This window comes from Crinia signifera, chromosome 4 (genome assembly GCF_055691185.1).
Source record: "Crinia signifera chromosome 4, ASM5569118v1, whole genome shotgun sequence".
Taxonomy (NCBI): Eukaryota; Metazoa; Chordata; class Amphibia; order Anura; family Myobatrachidae; genus Crinia; species Crinia signifera.
The window spans coordinates 213,544,365-213,560,707 of NC_139220.1; the positions used below are offsets into that span (position 1 = coordinate 213,544,365).

General features: G+C 41.8%; 1 protein-coding gene across 1 annotated transcript in view; it reads left to right on the top strand.

Moving 5' to 3' along the window:
• Positions 1–16,343, top strand: part of LOC146073029 (dual oxidase 1-like) — a 144,811-nt gene that overhangs the window by 87,770 nt on the left and 40,698 nt on the right. Inside the window, exons 16-19 of the mRNA XM_083180204.1 lie at positions 739–855; positions 3,870–4,072; positions 8,296–8,469; positions 9,527–9,752. Of these exons, the coding sequence (XP_083036330.1) occupies positions 739–855; positions 3,870–4,072; positions 8,296–8,469; positions 9,527–9,752 (720 nt within the window). The remainder of the gene's footprint in view (positions 1–738; positions 856–3,869; positions 4,073–8,295; positions 8,470–9,526; positions 9,753–16,343) is intronic.

The following is a 16,343-nucleotide window of genomic DNA, read 5'->3' on the forward strand; positions in this document are numbered from 1 at the left end:
AGCGTGGCAGAGACGACAAATCCCCCGACTGATTCAATTGACTGTACACAGAGCCGGCTATTGGCTACTGTGTACAGGATGGGTGGGCTGATGGGCGTCCTCTATACTGCTTCAGCTTCTCCATTATGCATGTGACGCCATCATGTCACACGCTGGGGAAACACGCTGGAGAGGATCCCAGGGGGCGCCACAAACTTTTTGGCAGGGGGGAGCAAAATGTATAGTTATGCCACTGCTTACTGTACAAGGGAAATTTCATTACCTCCAGAAGGGGCAAAAGATGAATGTATCTAGCTCTCTGTAATCACTGACTCTGAAACCTAAGGATATATCACAGTAGATTTGCATTTGACAGTATTTACTAAATGTAACAGCTTTGGCTTCCAAAATAGTCATTAGCAGAACATGTTTGTGCAGATATAAGTTTTTGAATATTAAAAACATGGGTTTATGCTTCTTAATGATATTTTAATGTCTTTAGATAAAGTTTAAAATCCAGTTCTGCCATTCATTTGGGGATGTTTTGCTTTATAGCTTTAGTACTATTAGAATCATTTATAATTACAAAAATGTAATTATTTGTATTTTATTTACTCAAAATGGGTAAAAGTGCCATTTTCTATAATGCTGTAGATAAATGTTCTGTAGAAACATGAATTAGAACTATTGCATCTTGGCATTAAGGGAGCGTGTTTCTTATTAAATCTCATACTATTTGTTTTATCCTTTCTCCCTTAGTTAGTTTTTTCATCGCTTTGACTGTTGCTCAATTACGTAAAAGGAAATTAAAAAAAATTCAGAGTACACAGTCTCTATCCAACTTCAAAAAGGTATTATCTGCAGAAGGAATTGAAGGTAAATGAGTTCCTCTCAACATAAACTGCTGTACAAATATTTAAATTAGATTAACTTTTTCATCATGATGATAATGATGCCCTTTTTTAACCATTTTGTTTTTCATGTTATGTTGCGTGACACAGATTTAAGCAGTTACACTTGAAATAGCTCTTTCTCATTATTGATCTGATTACCTATAGCAGGTATGTCCAAACTGTTGCTCTCCAGCTTTTGTGAAATTACACATCCCATCATGCCTTGCCATAGTTTTAGCATTCCCCAATAGCAAAACTGTGGCAATGCATGATGGAACTTGTAGTTTTACAACAGCTGGATTGCCATAGTTTGGACATGCCTGACCTACAGTATAGAGTATTTGATAAGATAATAAATATGATTGAAAGGGTTCTGTGCTACTGTATTACTTTTTATCATGCTTATTTAATTTTTTAACAAGGAAAACAAAATATTTATCATTTAAGAGAGCGCACTGAGTTGATTAAATAATTATTTAATGTATATTAAAAATGTATTACCATTTCACATGTATATTTGCACACATAGATAACAATTTATTATAAAGATAAAAAAATATTAATAGTAAATATCAATATTCAATTTAAATATAAACGCATAACATATGTCCAGCAGCATCCACAGTTAACCTATAAATGTATCCACTTTAGGTTGGCTCTTACCCACTTTATATAGCGTCACAGTCTCCTTTAGGAGGGGAGCCTCTAGTGTCCTAATCTCTGAAGTTTTTGAACGGAGCCAAAGATAGGCACCGGGGGACAAGCTTCTTAATGTTTGTTATATAGGAGAATTCCTTTAAATGTTTGGGGATCCCAATATGGAAAGAGAAAGTCTCCTTTATCTATACGGTGTCCACTGTATAATGGGTGTAATGAAGTGAGCAAAGTTAGGGCTGTGTAGTGGGGGTGATTTGATGTTGGCGGTCCGCTACAACCAGCGTGGCTCTGTTGGAATATGAGCCTGCTCCGGGAGCAGATCCACACACCCCACCTCTCGCTTCCTTCTCTGATGGCAAAGAGAGGCATCACACTCACCCGGCCAGGTGTCAGCACTGACGAGATCGCTGCAGGTCACTCCTTGACCATGCACACTGGCACCACTAACACTACACGCTCCCCCTCCCATCTCCTCTCCTTTCTTGGTGCCCCCCTGTCATTTTCTACTGGATCCGTCCCTGGCTGTCGCCTATTGTTAGCCTCTCTTACGTTCTATACCAAGAGGACCATGGGCCGCAATAACACATTTTTTATCTTACTAGACCTTGTGATATTAGATATACTAGACTTTGTGGTATTTGCTACATGCATGCTGATATAAGCAATGCGGTTGCAAATATACAATTTTAGCTCCAATCAGGTGAGCAGTTCCATAGTCTGATGACTTATAAAGCCACGAATATGGACATAGCGAGTAAAGCTGATCAAAGTACTTTGGAGACAGCAATCTCATAGTCAGTAAACCAAGCTAACCCCTATCTGAAGACTGGGCTCACTGAGGGCGACATTGAAAATTGCTAAGCATTGAATCCTGCCGTCAAGGATAGTACTCAATAGGAGTTAAGGTTTCTACAAAATGCAACATTAGTGTTGGTGTTTGGAAAAGTACAGTTTGCATGAAGCCTTCTCAATTATGTATGTGTTAAAAAAGTTCCTGTTTATTCCATATATTATGTGGGAGGGCAGGGAGCAGAAACAAACATCCAAAATTTTATTGCGAACACAGGCGTAGCGATGCCTGCTCACGGCTGGTGGCTGACTTCACATGACACCGACCATCAAATTATTTCTCCTGCTGTGGGCACATGCGAGGGGATGTGTCTGCACCCCCCCCCCCCCCACGCCATCACCATATTACCATATCCCCTCACAACCATGCGAGGGGATATGGTGATGGCAGGGGGGGGGGGGCTTTGATTCGGCATGGCAGCTAGGCTGGCCCTCTGGGACTCGGTAGGGACTTGCAGCTTACCAAGGCAATCAGAATTAGGGCCTTACTTTTCAGAGTGAGGGCTGAAGAAATCCTTTGATAGTCAGCGGCCATGGAATGATTTCTCCTCCGTGTGTCCACATGCTAATGATGGGATTTGGGGAGGGGGAATGTTCCGTCTGGTGGCATTTATCTGGTAGGCTAGCTAGCTAGCAGAAAAGAACAAAGGTTTGGTGGGCATTGTGTGGGAGTGTCCACCTGAGGGCGCAGAATATGAGTTGGTGAATCACAGCAGCTGCACTGTCGGGTTAGTCGTACCCGATAGAAAGGTGAAGAAGGGTGAAATGGATAGAACATGTTCTAACCCTTTCACCCTTCTAGCTAGCTAGCAGGTCTGAATCATGCTTTGTATGGCACAGACTATATACGAATGCTGAATAAATGACAATGCAGTAAGGTGGCAATTCAGACCTAATCGCTCAAGTCTGAAGTCACCCCCCCCCAGTCCTAATGAAACCCCGGAGGTGAACGCCTTTGGCGAGTTTCACACTCACTGGGGCGTTCGCTCAATGGTGGGCAGGCATGCGGCGGATGCTGGGGACCACCCAGCATTTTATGGCCATGCATCCTCGGGGTGGGCAGCTGATGTTAGAGCCCGCCCCCCAATTCGGCAGATAGCGGGCATCTGAAAAGTAAGTATAGACTTATTTTCCAGAGTGAGGGCTGGAGAATCATTCGATGGTGAGCAACCATCGAATGGTTTCTCCTCCGAGTGTCCACATACGAACGGATGTGTAAATGTACATATCCACTAGCATGATAGTGCTGGGATTGGCTTGGCGGGGTGTGCTGTCAATACTGTATATTAAAAATGCTAGAACATTACAAATGTCATCTTCTTATAGTGAATATCCACATGTATTTATCTAATTGTACAAATATATTATATGATTAGATATTTCTTTTAACCACGGTCGGTTGTTTTTTCGTACCTGTGCATTTTATTATTACGATAATATTAATGTAATAACGTGCTGTTGTTTGATTACTGCAATATTACCTTGTTACAGCTGAAGAGTGGCAAGGACGGAATGAACCATTGAATGCCGTTCTCTTACAAATCCATCAGCAACAAGTGATCAAACTTTTGGACAGTCGTTGCACAGTAATCCGAACCATCAGTCTGCAGAACCATAGAACATTTACTGTAATTCAGTCTAATAACCATGGTTGCAGAACATTGCTGTTCAAGGTGCCCAAGGAATATGATATGGTATGACCTGGAAAAAATGACCAATACTATATATTGTACATGTCTTTATATTGACATTCCTTGGCACAACTACATAATATTCTAGTGTCATCACAAATGTTTGACGAAGATGGCAATGAGGTTTGTAGGACACAGAGCTTAACTAGAATGTAGCCATCTCCTGCAGTACAGGTGGAAAATTGGAAAAATGTCAGTTAGAGGTAATGTACTACTGACTTAATCAGAATCAGAAGGTTTGTGGTTATCACGGTTCTCTACCTGCCTATATATTTAAGGTAGAATTAAACCTTTTATATTGTTAGAATATCTAACAAGCAAAACTGGTTATTTTACTTGGTTTTGATGGCATATGTTACAGTAGCTAAAGTAATGACGGATGCAAAAAGTGCATTCAGGCAGAAGTTTTAGATGTACTTTCACTATGATCAACCGGCCAACCATTACTGTATGTATTTTTCAACAATGTTGTATAGTTCATGGAATGTCTGATTCTGCAATACCACTGTGCCAGGAAAACTTGTAATTCTGTTACATTTCATGCTGGGGGAAAGGTTCTGCTAGGCTTACGCAAGGAAGAACATAATGGGTACTAAATTATTGCTTTGACACATTGCCACATGGGATCTGGCCTTGAGTTACTTTGTGGATAGGACAGGCAAGCCCTTATCAGCAATAATGTGATTTACGCCCATGCCAGTTTCCATACATCTTATGCACAAAAAACAAAGCAAACTGTAGATTAAAGCAGAGTCTCTCTATTACTTCCCTGAAGGGACACAGCTGGGTTTATTTAGTGTGCGTTTTTAGTAGTGGAGATGTTGCCTAAAGTAACCAACCAGATTCGAGGTATTATCTTCTAGAAGGTGGTAGATAAATAAGTAGCATGTAAATGGTTTCTACGGGCAACATCCCTATCTATAAACTCACTCTACTAAATACACTCCATGGATTATTTTTCACAGCCCCATAGGGCTGCATACAAAAATTAGTGAACATGGAGCAGGAAGGGGGAGAGTTCTGTCACATTTGTAGGAGTTCCTTCAGCATCTCACAGTCCTCACCTGTGAGGAGCACGTTAATTGAATCGACCCTGCAGTTTTGGAGTCATTTAGTTACCAATATTGTCCTTTTTCATCTCTGCTGTCTTTTTAATATGGCTGAATTCCAGACAAGAATTCCACTGTGTTGCTATTTGGAAGGAACTAATGGTTTATTCTGAAAATAACGTGCGTGCATGTATAATTGAGGGCAGAGAAGATAACAAGTATCTAGTGGGGCTCCAGATAATAAGCTGCTTTGCCAAGCTGCAGTACAATAAACGGGGTTGTCACTCCCATATAATGGTTAACTGGTCAGGGGTAGGTGGTGTGACTGCGCTAAATTGATGGGTATCAATGTATTGGCACAAATGATGTATTAAGAACACAATATTTAATGATATATATTTTTTTTTTAAAGGTGGACATACAACATATATGTGAATTAAGAGCAATATATATATATATAAAATAAGTTGCTGTAGCTCAGGTGATCTTGGGATGCGGTCATTTGGTCTACTGCATTATGGTCGACAGTCATTAGGTTGAATCCATTAGGTCGACATGCTAAAAGGTCGACATGACTCTAGGTCGACATGGGAAAAGGTCGACATGATTCTAGTTCGAAAGGTCATTAGTTCGACAGGTCATTAGTTCGACAAGGTCATTAGTTCGACATTGTCTATGTCGACATTCACAAGGTCGACATGGAGTTTTTCACTGTTTTTTGAGCCAACATGTGCCGACAGGCGGTATTTCATGCCCTACCATCCACTAGGGCGTGGTGGGAGAATAAAATAGTGTGCCGAGCGTAGCGAGGCACCGTGCCCGACGCATAGCGAGCGCAGCGAGCGATGCGAGGGGATGCAGTGCACTTTAAACTGTGTCCATGTCGACTGTGTTGACATTCAGGTAAAAAAACAGTGAAAAACCCCATGTCGACCTTGTGAATGTCGACATAGACAATGTCGAACTAATGACCTTGTCGAACTAATGACCTGTCGAACTAATGACCTTTCGACCTAGAATCATGTCGACCTTTTCCCATGTCGACCTAGAGTCATGTCGACCTTTTAGCATGTCGACCTAATGGATTCGACCTAATGACTTTCGACCATAATGCAATAGACCAAATGATCCCAACCCGTGATCTTTATGAGTTTATATAGTCACCATTAGGTCACATAGATCATAAGACCTGTTGTAGGTAGGTGTCTGTTCCTAGTGATGCCTCATTGGTATAGCAGTTCTCTGGGAGCAGGTGAAGGTGCTTATCCTGTGGCTTTATGAAGGATGCAACCTCCTGTGCCTGTTGTAGCCTGGGTTGTGTACGGCACTTCCCCTTAGAGGTTGGTAGAGGTCTCAACCAGGTCATCACCCGGGAGAACCTAAAGCTGGAAAGCAGAGGCTGATCTGGACAATTAGGTAAAAGTACTGTAATACTGCTGAGCTGTATTTTTGGGTCACTGCAGAGTTCACCAATGTATGTAGTACTCTATGGAGTGTAAATAATCCCCTGGTATATCTCAGTCAAATTCAAGATAAAACAGCTAACCCTTAATACTGATTCATAAAGTACAACATTGGGGGAAAATATGGTAGTTATATTTCACATGGGATGTTGCAATGGGTAACCAATTATAATCTACATTTTATTTATTTAGTACCTTCTAAAAGATAATAGATAGTGGAGGTCATTCTGGTTGACACGCCAAGCTGCAAATTTTGCAGGTTGGCGCGTCATTTTAATACTGCCCACTGCCCACATGAACTCCCCCGCACACGCAAGCTGAACATCCTCGTCGACCATCGAATGATTTGGCAGGTGCTTTCAGATGTAAGACACCTCTCTGGTGTCATACATCTGTGGACGCCCTGTACATCCGCTGATGTAAGCTACGCGCCCCCCGCACCCGTGCCACTGGCACATTTACATGGGAACGCACAACATTTTCATGCAGATGCCCATGAAACAGTGGGCGTTCCCATGGGCGCAGCCCCTCACTGTTGCCTCATGCCTCCCCGCCCACACTGCTAGGTGTGAATGTGGTGGCAAACAAGCACTTCACCATGCCCACTTGCACCAAGCAGGTGCACATGCTCATAATAGTGTATGCGCAGTCAGGGCCGTCTTTTCATATGGGCTTAATGGGAACTTGCCCAGGGGCCCCAGGTGTATAAGGGGACTACCCTGATAGCTGAGGATCCCCTTTTTCCTGGGATACCAGAATTTAGAAAATCGGCCCTGGGGAACTGGAGATATCGAACTTCAAAGTAGCAGTCCACATCTGACCTGTTAATTGCAATTCCCAGTCATATTTCTCAGGTTCTCTCTGACTTAGTTTTTCTGAGAGTAAATTCCAAAAGCTGTGACTCTCCCCTTTCTGACGACACTAGCAGCTTGTCTCTATCATGCCCATAACCAGAGATATCAGCCTTCCAGCAGCCGGTCCCCGCTCCAGCTCCAAACGTCTGATGTACAGTTGTATATTTTTGTCAAGGGATTGCTCTGGCTCCTGATCTCTGATCCCCAAGTCCCTAGCACCTCCTGAAAGTTGGGACTCTAGGTTTTTATACTATTGAAGGCTAAGAAATCTATTTCCAGATAATGGCGATATCTGCAGTCAAACAAGCTGCCCTTCCACTGGAAAATGCAGAATATTAAGCCCACTCCATTATCCAAACCTCCACTGCGTATAAAACACCCCCTACCTCCCTGGAAGTCATTTACAAGGGACCCTTCATTCAGCTCAGTGCCCCCTTCCACACATTAGTGTTCTCCCTCCCACCACCTGTGCAGTAAAGGAGTAATTAGCAGAAGTTACTGCTCCAGGTCCTACATATTGAGTGGAAGATAGAGCACCCCCTGCCACCCGTGGGACATCAAAGCTGCTGCTGATACCACCCCCCACCCCTAGGAGGAGAGAATTGGTAAGGGCCCCAGTGCATTGCTTAGCCCAGGGGCCCACACTGCTGTTAAGATGGCCCTGTGCACAGTCGCTCAACATCGCTGCCCTGCACAAACATGCAGGGAAGCATTGTAATCAGAATGAGGGCCAGTATCTCATGTGAAATAGAACTCACACCTTAGTAAATTTCCCCCATTGTTTTAAGTAATACTTTGTTGTAGCTGCAAATTCTCATTCTTCAGATTAACATTGCATTTCCTTGTCATTGTTGCTCTAGGTGTTGTATTTCCATAGTGAGGAGGAATGTACAAGTTTTATAAATCAGCTAGAAGAAAATGGATTTCCCCTAACTGAATGCAGAATGGATGAAGAAAGCCTGCTTAATCAAGCTGTTACTAAAAAACAGAGAAGCCAGATACTGGAAACCTTTTTCAGACATTCATTTGCTCAAGTAATGTATACATTGATTATAATTAGTACTGACAGGTACTGTAATACAAACATGCATGCTACATTATGCCAGTTGTTCCCAAACATTTTTGAATCATGGTTCCCTAGAATATCAGAATATTATTCGTGGCACCCCTAGGCCAAATGTTTCTCTTTGAAAAAATTAAGAAAAAATATGGAATTAAGTCAATTCTGTTTGATATCATCCCTAGGTTCAGTTATCTGGTGAGGGACAGGAGTTGCTTCTGTTTGTCCACATATATTATGATTGGCTGCCACAAAAACTGGTTTTGCCTACTGTACATTAAATAAATAATAAATAATTTGAATCTGTCCTAGCCCACCAGTCCAAGGCACCCCTGCTATTACCTCGAGGCACACAGTCTGGGAAGCGTAGAATGACTATTATTTGCGAAGGCTGGAAAAATCATTTGATGGTCCGTGACCATCAAATTATCTCCTCTGCTGGCAGATGCATGCGAGGGGATGTGTTCTCGTACACACCCCCTTGCATGGTACCGAAGGGGATGCGGGGGAAGTTTTTCGACGGGCAGCATCTTGGGCGCTCGATAAGATGCGATGTTGACAGCTTCTCGAGCCAACCTGAATTTGGACCTATATTAGATACAGGAGCCAAGAAATTTCAGGGTGGCTTTTGCAGTCAAAAATGGAAGACTGCAACAAATATCTCTGTGGTCCCGGTACATACTCGACATCCCAGTATCCCACCAAAAGAAGTTAATATCATGCAAATATTAAGATAAATAGGCTCCATGGTGAGAAAAACCTTTATAAATCGGATATCAATAATTGCAACCCGACAAAATAAATCCAAAAATGTTCATCTGTTTGTTCTGCTACCAGCAAAATCGACTAACTTGTACAGCAAAAGTTCGCACTCAGTAGTACTCTTGCAGCAGGTTCCTCAACAGAGCTTTGTTTCTTTGCAGATGTGACTGATTTTAGTCAATTATTATGTTTTCATATGTTGTTTCACACATTGATATCAGGTCTATATGAATCCTATTACATTGTATACCTTTTTGTGAACACTGCAGGTTCTTAACATTGATCAGTCAGGCATTGAAGGCTATACAGCAGGAAGCTCAGAGAAAGTGAGAGAGGCACTTAAATGTGAACTGAGCAGGACAGAGTTTGCAGACTCTCTGGGACTCAAACCTCATTCTATGTTTGTGGAGTCGATGTTTTCTCTTGCAGATGAAGATAGAAATGGATATCTGTCTTTCAGAGAGTTCCTAAACATATTATTGACTTTAATGAAAGGTTAGTCTCCGCAACTAACAGTTATGTATACAGGTAACTGTACATTTCTGGCATCAGACATGACTGAATAAACTGGCTATAAACTGGACCATTACTTTTGTGCATTCCTGTTTAAGAAATCATTAACCATTTTTTTTGTGATATAATGTTTAATATAGTAACCCAACTATACTTGGCTTTTCTGCAGGAAAAATAGTAAATGATTACAGTATGGCATATTTCATATAAGAAGATATAACATTAAATAAGTGTGACTCAATTAAATTGCAGTTATGCATCCTGCCAATACAATTTTGTATCATCGAAAATATACAAAGTGCACTTTCTATATACCCGTATATGGTGCCCTGATGTGATGTAAATGTGTCAGTTAAAGTAAAATACTTGTAAAAATATATATTTTTAATTGCATACTATAGCATGAACTACCCACTACATTAAAGGCCCATACACACTTGACGATTTTCAGCTGAAAATTGGTCAAAACAGCCGTTTTGAGCGATTTTCGGCCGAAAATCGCCCAGTGTGTATGCCCCGGAGATTGCCGACTAGCGATGATGCGCGCTCCCGCATCATCGCTAGGAAAGTGGTTCATCTGCTGGTTTTACCAGCAGATGTGGCGATGATGGATGGTTTTTCATCCATCATCGCCATGTGTGTACGCCTGCCGGGCTGAAAGCTTAACCACTTTCAGCCCGGCGGACCGCCCCCCCCGCCCCCTCGCCCCCTCGCCCGTCATACTCACCCCTGTGCTCCGTCTGGCTGGCCGGCTGGATGCTGCTGCTGCTGCTGCTGCAGAGACCTGCTCCCCGGCCAGGCTAGCCCCGCCCCCAGCCTAAACACACGGAGCAGACAGCACTGCTCCCTGCTAACACCTGCTGGGCACCAATAGTTATATTATTCTGCCCACTGCCACCAATGTATTCATTAAATGCACCAATATATATATATATATATATATATATATATATATATATATATATATATATATATATATAAATATATATATATATATATATTATATATATATAATATATATATATATATAATATATATATATATATTAGGGCGGAGTGAAAAAACTGAAATTGAGAAATTCAAAATCGGCTAGTGTGGAAAAGTTGTGACTTGACTTGAATAAGAAACGTGCAAAAGCATTTTGATCTGAGTCAACATCTTCTGTTCTGGCAAGAGGCCTGAAGTTTCACTTTTTTGGTGAAAATGACGAAAACTATGAAGATGCTCCGATCTAGTTATAATTATGTCAGGATGTCTTAGAGTGGTTTATTAATATACTTTAGCATAGTAAAAGAGAGTACGAGCTTGTCCTAGTGCAAAGTGACTGACTGGCGGGAGAAAAAATCCCTAATAATTGACCCATTTTCATGGTCACAATTGTGAATATTGTGTGTTTTCTCCTGAACGTGTTTATAATAGTAGAAGCACAAATACTCTAAATGGAATTTCGGTGACACTGTGTGAAATATAACACTGCATAATAGCCCTTAATCAGACCTAATCCCAGTACAAATTTGTTCTCAAAATGGGCAAAACAAATGCTGCATTGCAGGTGGGGCAGATGTAACGTGCTGAGAGAGTTAAATTTGGGTGGGGTGTGTTGAAACTGAAATCTAAATTACAGTGTAAAAATAATGCAGCCGGTATTTACCTTGCATAGAAACAAAATAACTCACACAAATCTAAAGGTGGCCATACATCTACAGATCGATTGTCAGATTGGGCCGGTTGGAACAAACAGCTGGTAATATCTGAATGACAGTTTTTCAGCATTTCAAAGCAAATGGTCAACTGTCATTTGCTCTCATCTTTTAGCAGGATTTTGTTCTAACCAGACAGATCGGACAATTAATCTGTAGATGTATGGCCACCTTAAATCTCTCTGCACATGTTACATCTGCCCCACCTGCAGTCCAGCATTTTTTTCCCATTTTGAGAACAAATTTGTACTGCGATCAGGTCTGATTAAGGGCCATTATGCAGTGTTATATTTCACACAGTGTCACTGAAATACATGAAATTGGATTTATGCTGCTCTCTTTGCAGTGCATATACAAAGATAGACAATCCTGTGTATATAAATAAGAAATAACTGTTGCAGTCTGTTATTGAAAAACAGTAACTGTTACAATAAGTATTACAAGTAAGTGTAAACTGTCTAATGTATCATTTTACATATCACTTCTGTTTATTGACAGAAAAACAGTGTTGCATCCCCTATACTGGGAACATGATTGGGCTGCATTACAGCATATAATTATGCCAAAGATAAGCCAATATATTAACTGTTAAATACGTTGAAGTGTATTATGATGTAATAAATTGTAAGCTTGCAGCAGGGCCCTCTAACCCCCAAGTCTGTCTGTCATTACCCAGTTTGTTTTATCACTGTCTACTATTGTAAAGCGCAATGTAATCTGCTGCGCTATATAAGAAACTGTAAATAAATAAATAAACAAATTCATCTAATGTTTAGGGGAAAAAAAACAAGAACATTGATTCAAAAAATAACAGGTTAAACATTCTATGAGTGGTGTCCAGCAGTACATATATGCCAATCACTGTGTTCATTTCTAGGCAGCAGGGCCGTCTTAACAGCAGTGTGGGCACCTGGGCAAAGCAATGCACTGGGGCCCTTACCCATTCTCCCCTCCTAGGGGTGGGGGGTGGTATCAGCAGCAGCTTTGATGTCCCACGGGTGGCAGGGGGTGCTCTATCTTCCATTCAACATGCAGGACCTGGAGCAGTAACTTCTGCTAATTACTCCTGGTACTTGTTTCCTATCTGGGCGCCCAGGTTTTCTACGTACGGCACCGTAATGAAATCTGATCGCATCGCATCGTACACATACACGATATTGAACGATGCGATGTGATCCGATTCGATTTCCCATAGGAAACAATGTGAAATGGCTCAATTTAGCCAAATTATCATAGGAACAATAGTAAATGGGCCAAAATCACCCCTGAACATTGAAATGTCCCCTCAAAAGTAGTTGACGCCACCCCGCCATCAACGTGAACCCGAAGCGTGGCGAGCGCAGCGAGACCGCGAGGGGCGGCGGTACGCGTCCTCCGACCTTTTCATGCCCTACTATCCACTAGGGCGTGGAGTGAGAATAGAATAGTGTGGCGAGCGCAGCGAGCCACCGAGCCCGAAGCGTGGCGAGCGCAGCGTGCCCCGCGAGGGGACGCGGATCCCTTACAGTTATACGCGTCCCCTTGCGGGCTTCCCAGGTGTCCATGGCGACGCGGACACCTGGGAAGCCCGCAAAGGGACGCGTTTACCTGTGAAGGTATCCGCGTCCCCTCGCGGGGCTCGCTGCGCTCGCCACGCTTCGGGCTCGGTGGCTCGCTGCGCTCGCCACACTATTCTATTCTCACTCCACGCCCTAGTGGATAGTAGGGCATGAAAAGGTCGGAGGACGCGTACCGCCGCCCCTCGCGGGCTCGCTGCGCTCGCCACGCTTCGGGTTCACGTTGATGGCGGGGTGGCTTCAACTACTTTTGGGGGGACATTCCACTGCTCTGTCGGTTTTTTGGGGGTTTCTGGCCCATTTACCATTCTTCCCTATGCTGATTTGGGTAAATTGATCCATTTAACATTGTTTCCTATGGGAAATCGAATCGGATCGCATCGCATCGCATCGTTCAATATCGTGTATGTGTACGATGCGATGCGATCAGATTTCTCTACGGAGAATAGCATGGTGCGCAATTAACTTAGCGGGCGCCCAGATAGGAAACAAGTACCTTACTCCTTTACAGCACAGGTGGTGGGAGGGTGAACACTAACGTGTGGAAGGGGGCACTGAGCTGTATGAAGGGTCCCTTGTAAATGACTTCCAGGGAGGTAGGGGGTGTTTTATACACAGGGGACGGTTGGATAAAGGAGTGGGCTTAATATTCGTCATTTTCCGGGGGAAGGGCAGCTTGTTTGACTGCAGATATCACCATTATCTGGAAATAGATTTCTTAGCCTAGTATAAAAACCTAGAGTCCCAACTTTCAGGAGGTGCTGGGAACTTGGGTATCAGAGATCAGGAGCCAGAGCAATCCATTGACAAAAATATAAAACTACACCAGACGTTTGGAGCTGGAGCAGGGACCGGCTGCTTGAAGGCTGATATCTCTGGTTCTGGGCGTGATAGAGACAAGCCGCTATTGTCAGAGAGAACCTGAGAAATATGACTGGAAATTGTAATTAACAGGTCGGATGTGGACTGCTGCTTTGAAGTTGGATATCTGCAGTTCCCCAGGGCCGATTTTCAAAATTTTGGTATCCCTGGAAAAAGGGGATCCTCAGCTATCAACATACAGCCCTTATACGCCGGGGCCCCTGGCCAAGTGCCCATTAAGCCCATACAAAAAGACAGCCCTGCTAGGCAGGATTGATCAGCAATACTTATTACAGCATAATGCACTTTAATGTATTTAACTGTTAATATATTGGCTTATCTTTGGCATAATTATATGCTGTAATGCAGCCGCAGGTGGGGCAGATGTAACATGTGCAGAGGGAGTTAATGTGGCCATACATCTACAGATTTATTGTCCGATCTGTCTGTTTGGAACAAAATACTGGTAATGGATGAGAGCACTTTGCTTTGAAATGCTGGAAAACTGCCAAAAACTGTCATTCAGATATTACCAGGTATTTGTTCCAACCAGCCAGATCTGACAATCGATCTGTAGATGTATGGCCACCTTTAGATTTGTGTTGAGTTATTTTGTTTCTGTGCAGGGTAAATACCTGCTGCAATTTAGATTTCAGTTTCAACACACCCCACCCAAATTTAACTCTCTCAGCACGTTACATCTGCCCCACCTGCAATGCAGCATTTGTTTTGCCCATTTTGAGAACAAATTTGTACTGCGATCAGGTCTGATTAAGGGCTATTATGCAGTGTTATATTTCACACAGTGTCAATGAAATTCCATTTAGAGTATTTGTGCTTCTTCTATTATAAACACGTTCAGGAGAAAACACACAATATTCACAATTGTGACCATGAAAATGGGTCAATTATTAGGGATTTTTTCTCCCGCCAGTCAGTCACTTTGCACTAGGACAAGCTCGTACTGTTTTTTACTATGCTAAAGTATATTAATGAACCACTCTAAGACATCCTGACATAATTATAACTAGATTGGAGCATCTTCATAGGTTTCGTCATTTTCACCAAAAAAGTGAAACTTCAGGCCTCTTGCCAGAACAGAAGATGTCGACTCAGATCAAAATGCTTTTGCACGTTTCTTATTCAGGTCAAGTCACAACTTTCCCACACTAGCCGATTTTGAATTTCTCAATTTCAGTTTTTTCACTCCGCCCTAATATATATTATATATATATATATATATATTATATATATAATATATATATATAATATATATATATATATATATTATATATATATATTATATATATAATATATATATATATATATATATATATATATTATATATATATTATATATGTTATATAATATATATATAATATATATTTATATTATATATATATATATATATATATATATTAATTTATATTATAATATATTATAATATATTGTTGGTGCATTTAAATGAATACATTGGTGGCAGTGGGCATATAAAATATAAACATTGGTGGGCAGCTGTGTGCGTCGCTATCTGCTGGGGACGGCTATGGATAGTGTAGGGCACGGGGCGCCCCAGGCGGGGAGGGAGGGCGCTTTGATGCTTACCCGCTTTGCTCCACAGGGGAACTCTGCGGCCACATCTCACCGAGGGAGGGAAGGGGCTGGAGGGGGATGTGGTGACGGCCGCCGAGTCACTCCAGGGGCACATGGGGGGGGGGGGGGGTTGCATTTAAATAAATATACATTTGTGGCAGTGGGCATATAAATATATAAACATTGGTGGGCAGTGTTGGCAGTAACGTATACATTGCTGGTCTGTGCCAGCAATGCATAAATCATAAATTAGCATCAACACTGCCCACCAATGTTTATATATTTATATGCCCACTGCCACCAATGCACTGTATATATGGAACCCTTGGAATTCAAACCCAGCCCATTTATAATGAAAGATTTTCAGCAAAGTCTTTCGCCTCCTGAAAATCTCTTGCTCTTTGGGGAAAATAGCTCAGTGTGTACGCACTACTTTGGTGAAAAATATAGCTATCAATGATTTTGGCAAAGTCTTTTGATATGAAAATCTTCAAGTGTGTATGGGCCTTAAAATAAAAATCTAAATGCTCACAGACAGTAAATAGTAAACTCACTCACCTTATTACATTAATAATTAAATAAATAATGGTGTTTTGGTTCATGGATTCACCTCCTGTGGAGGTTGTATAGTGTGCACTACCCGGGAGGTATTTCTTTTTCACTCTATAGTGCACATCATTTTCACAGGATGTACTGGTTCAAGTGGGATAAGGTACCAAAGTGTCGTCCTACAATTGAATATGCAGACATTTTGAATGATCACATATTATGGGTATCTCCATTAGGATCTTTTGTACTGAGTTGTTGATTTCCCCTCTTATTGGACTTCAAGTCCTCTTGCATTTAAATTATATGTATCACAT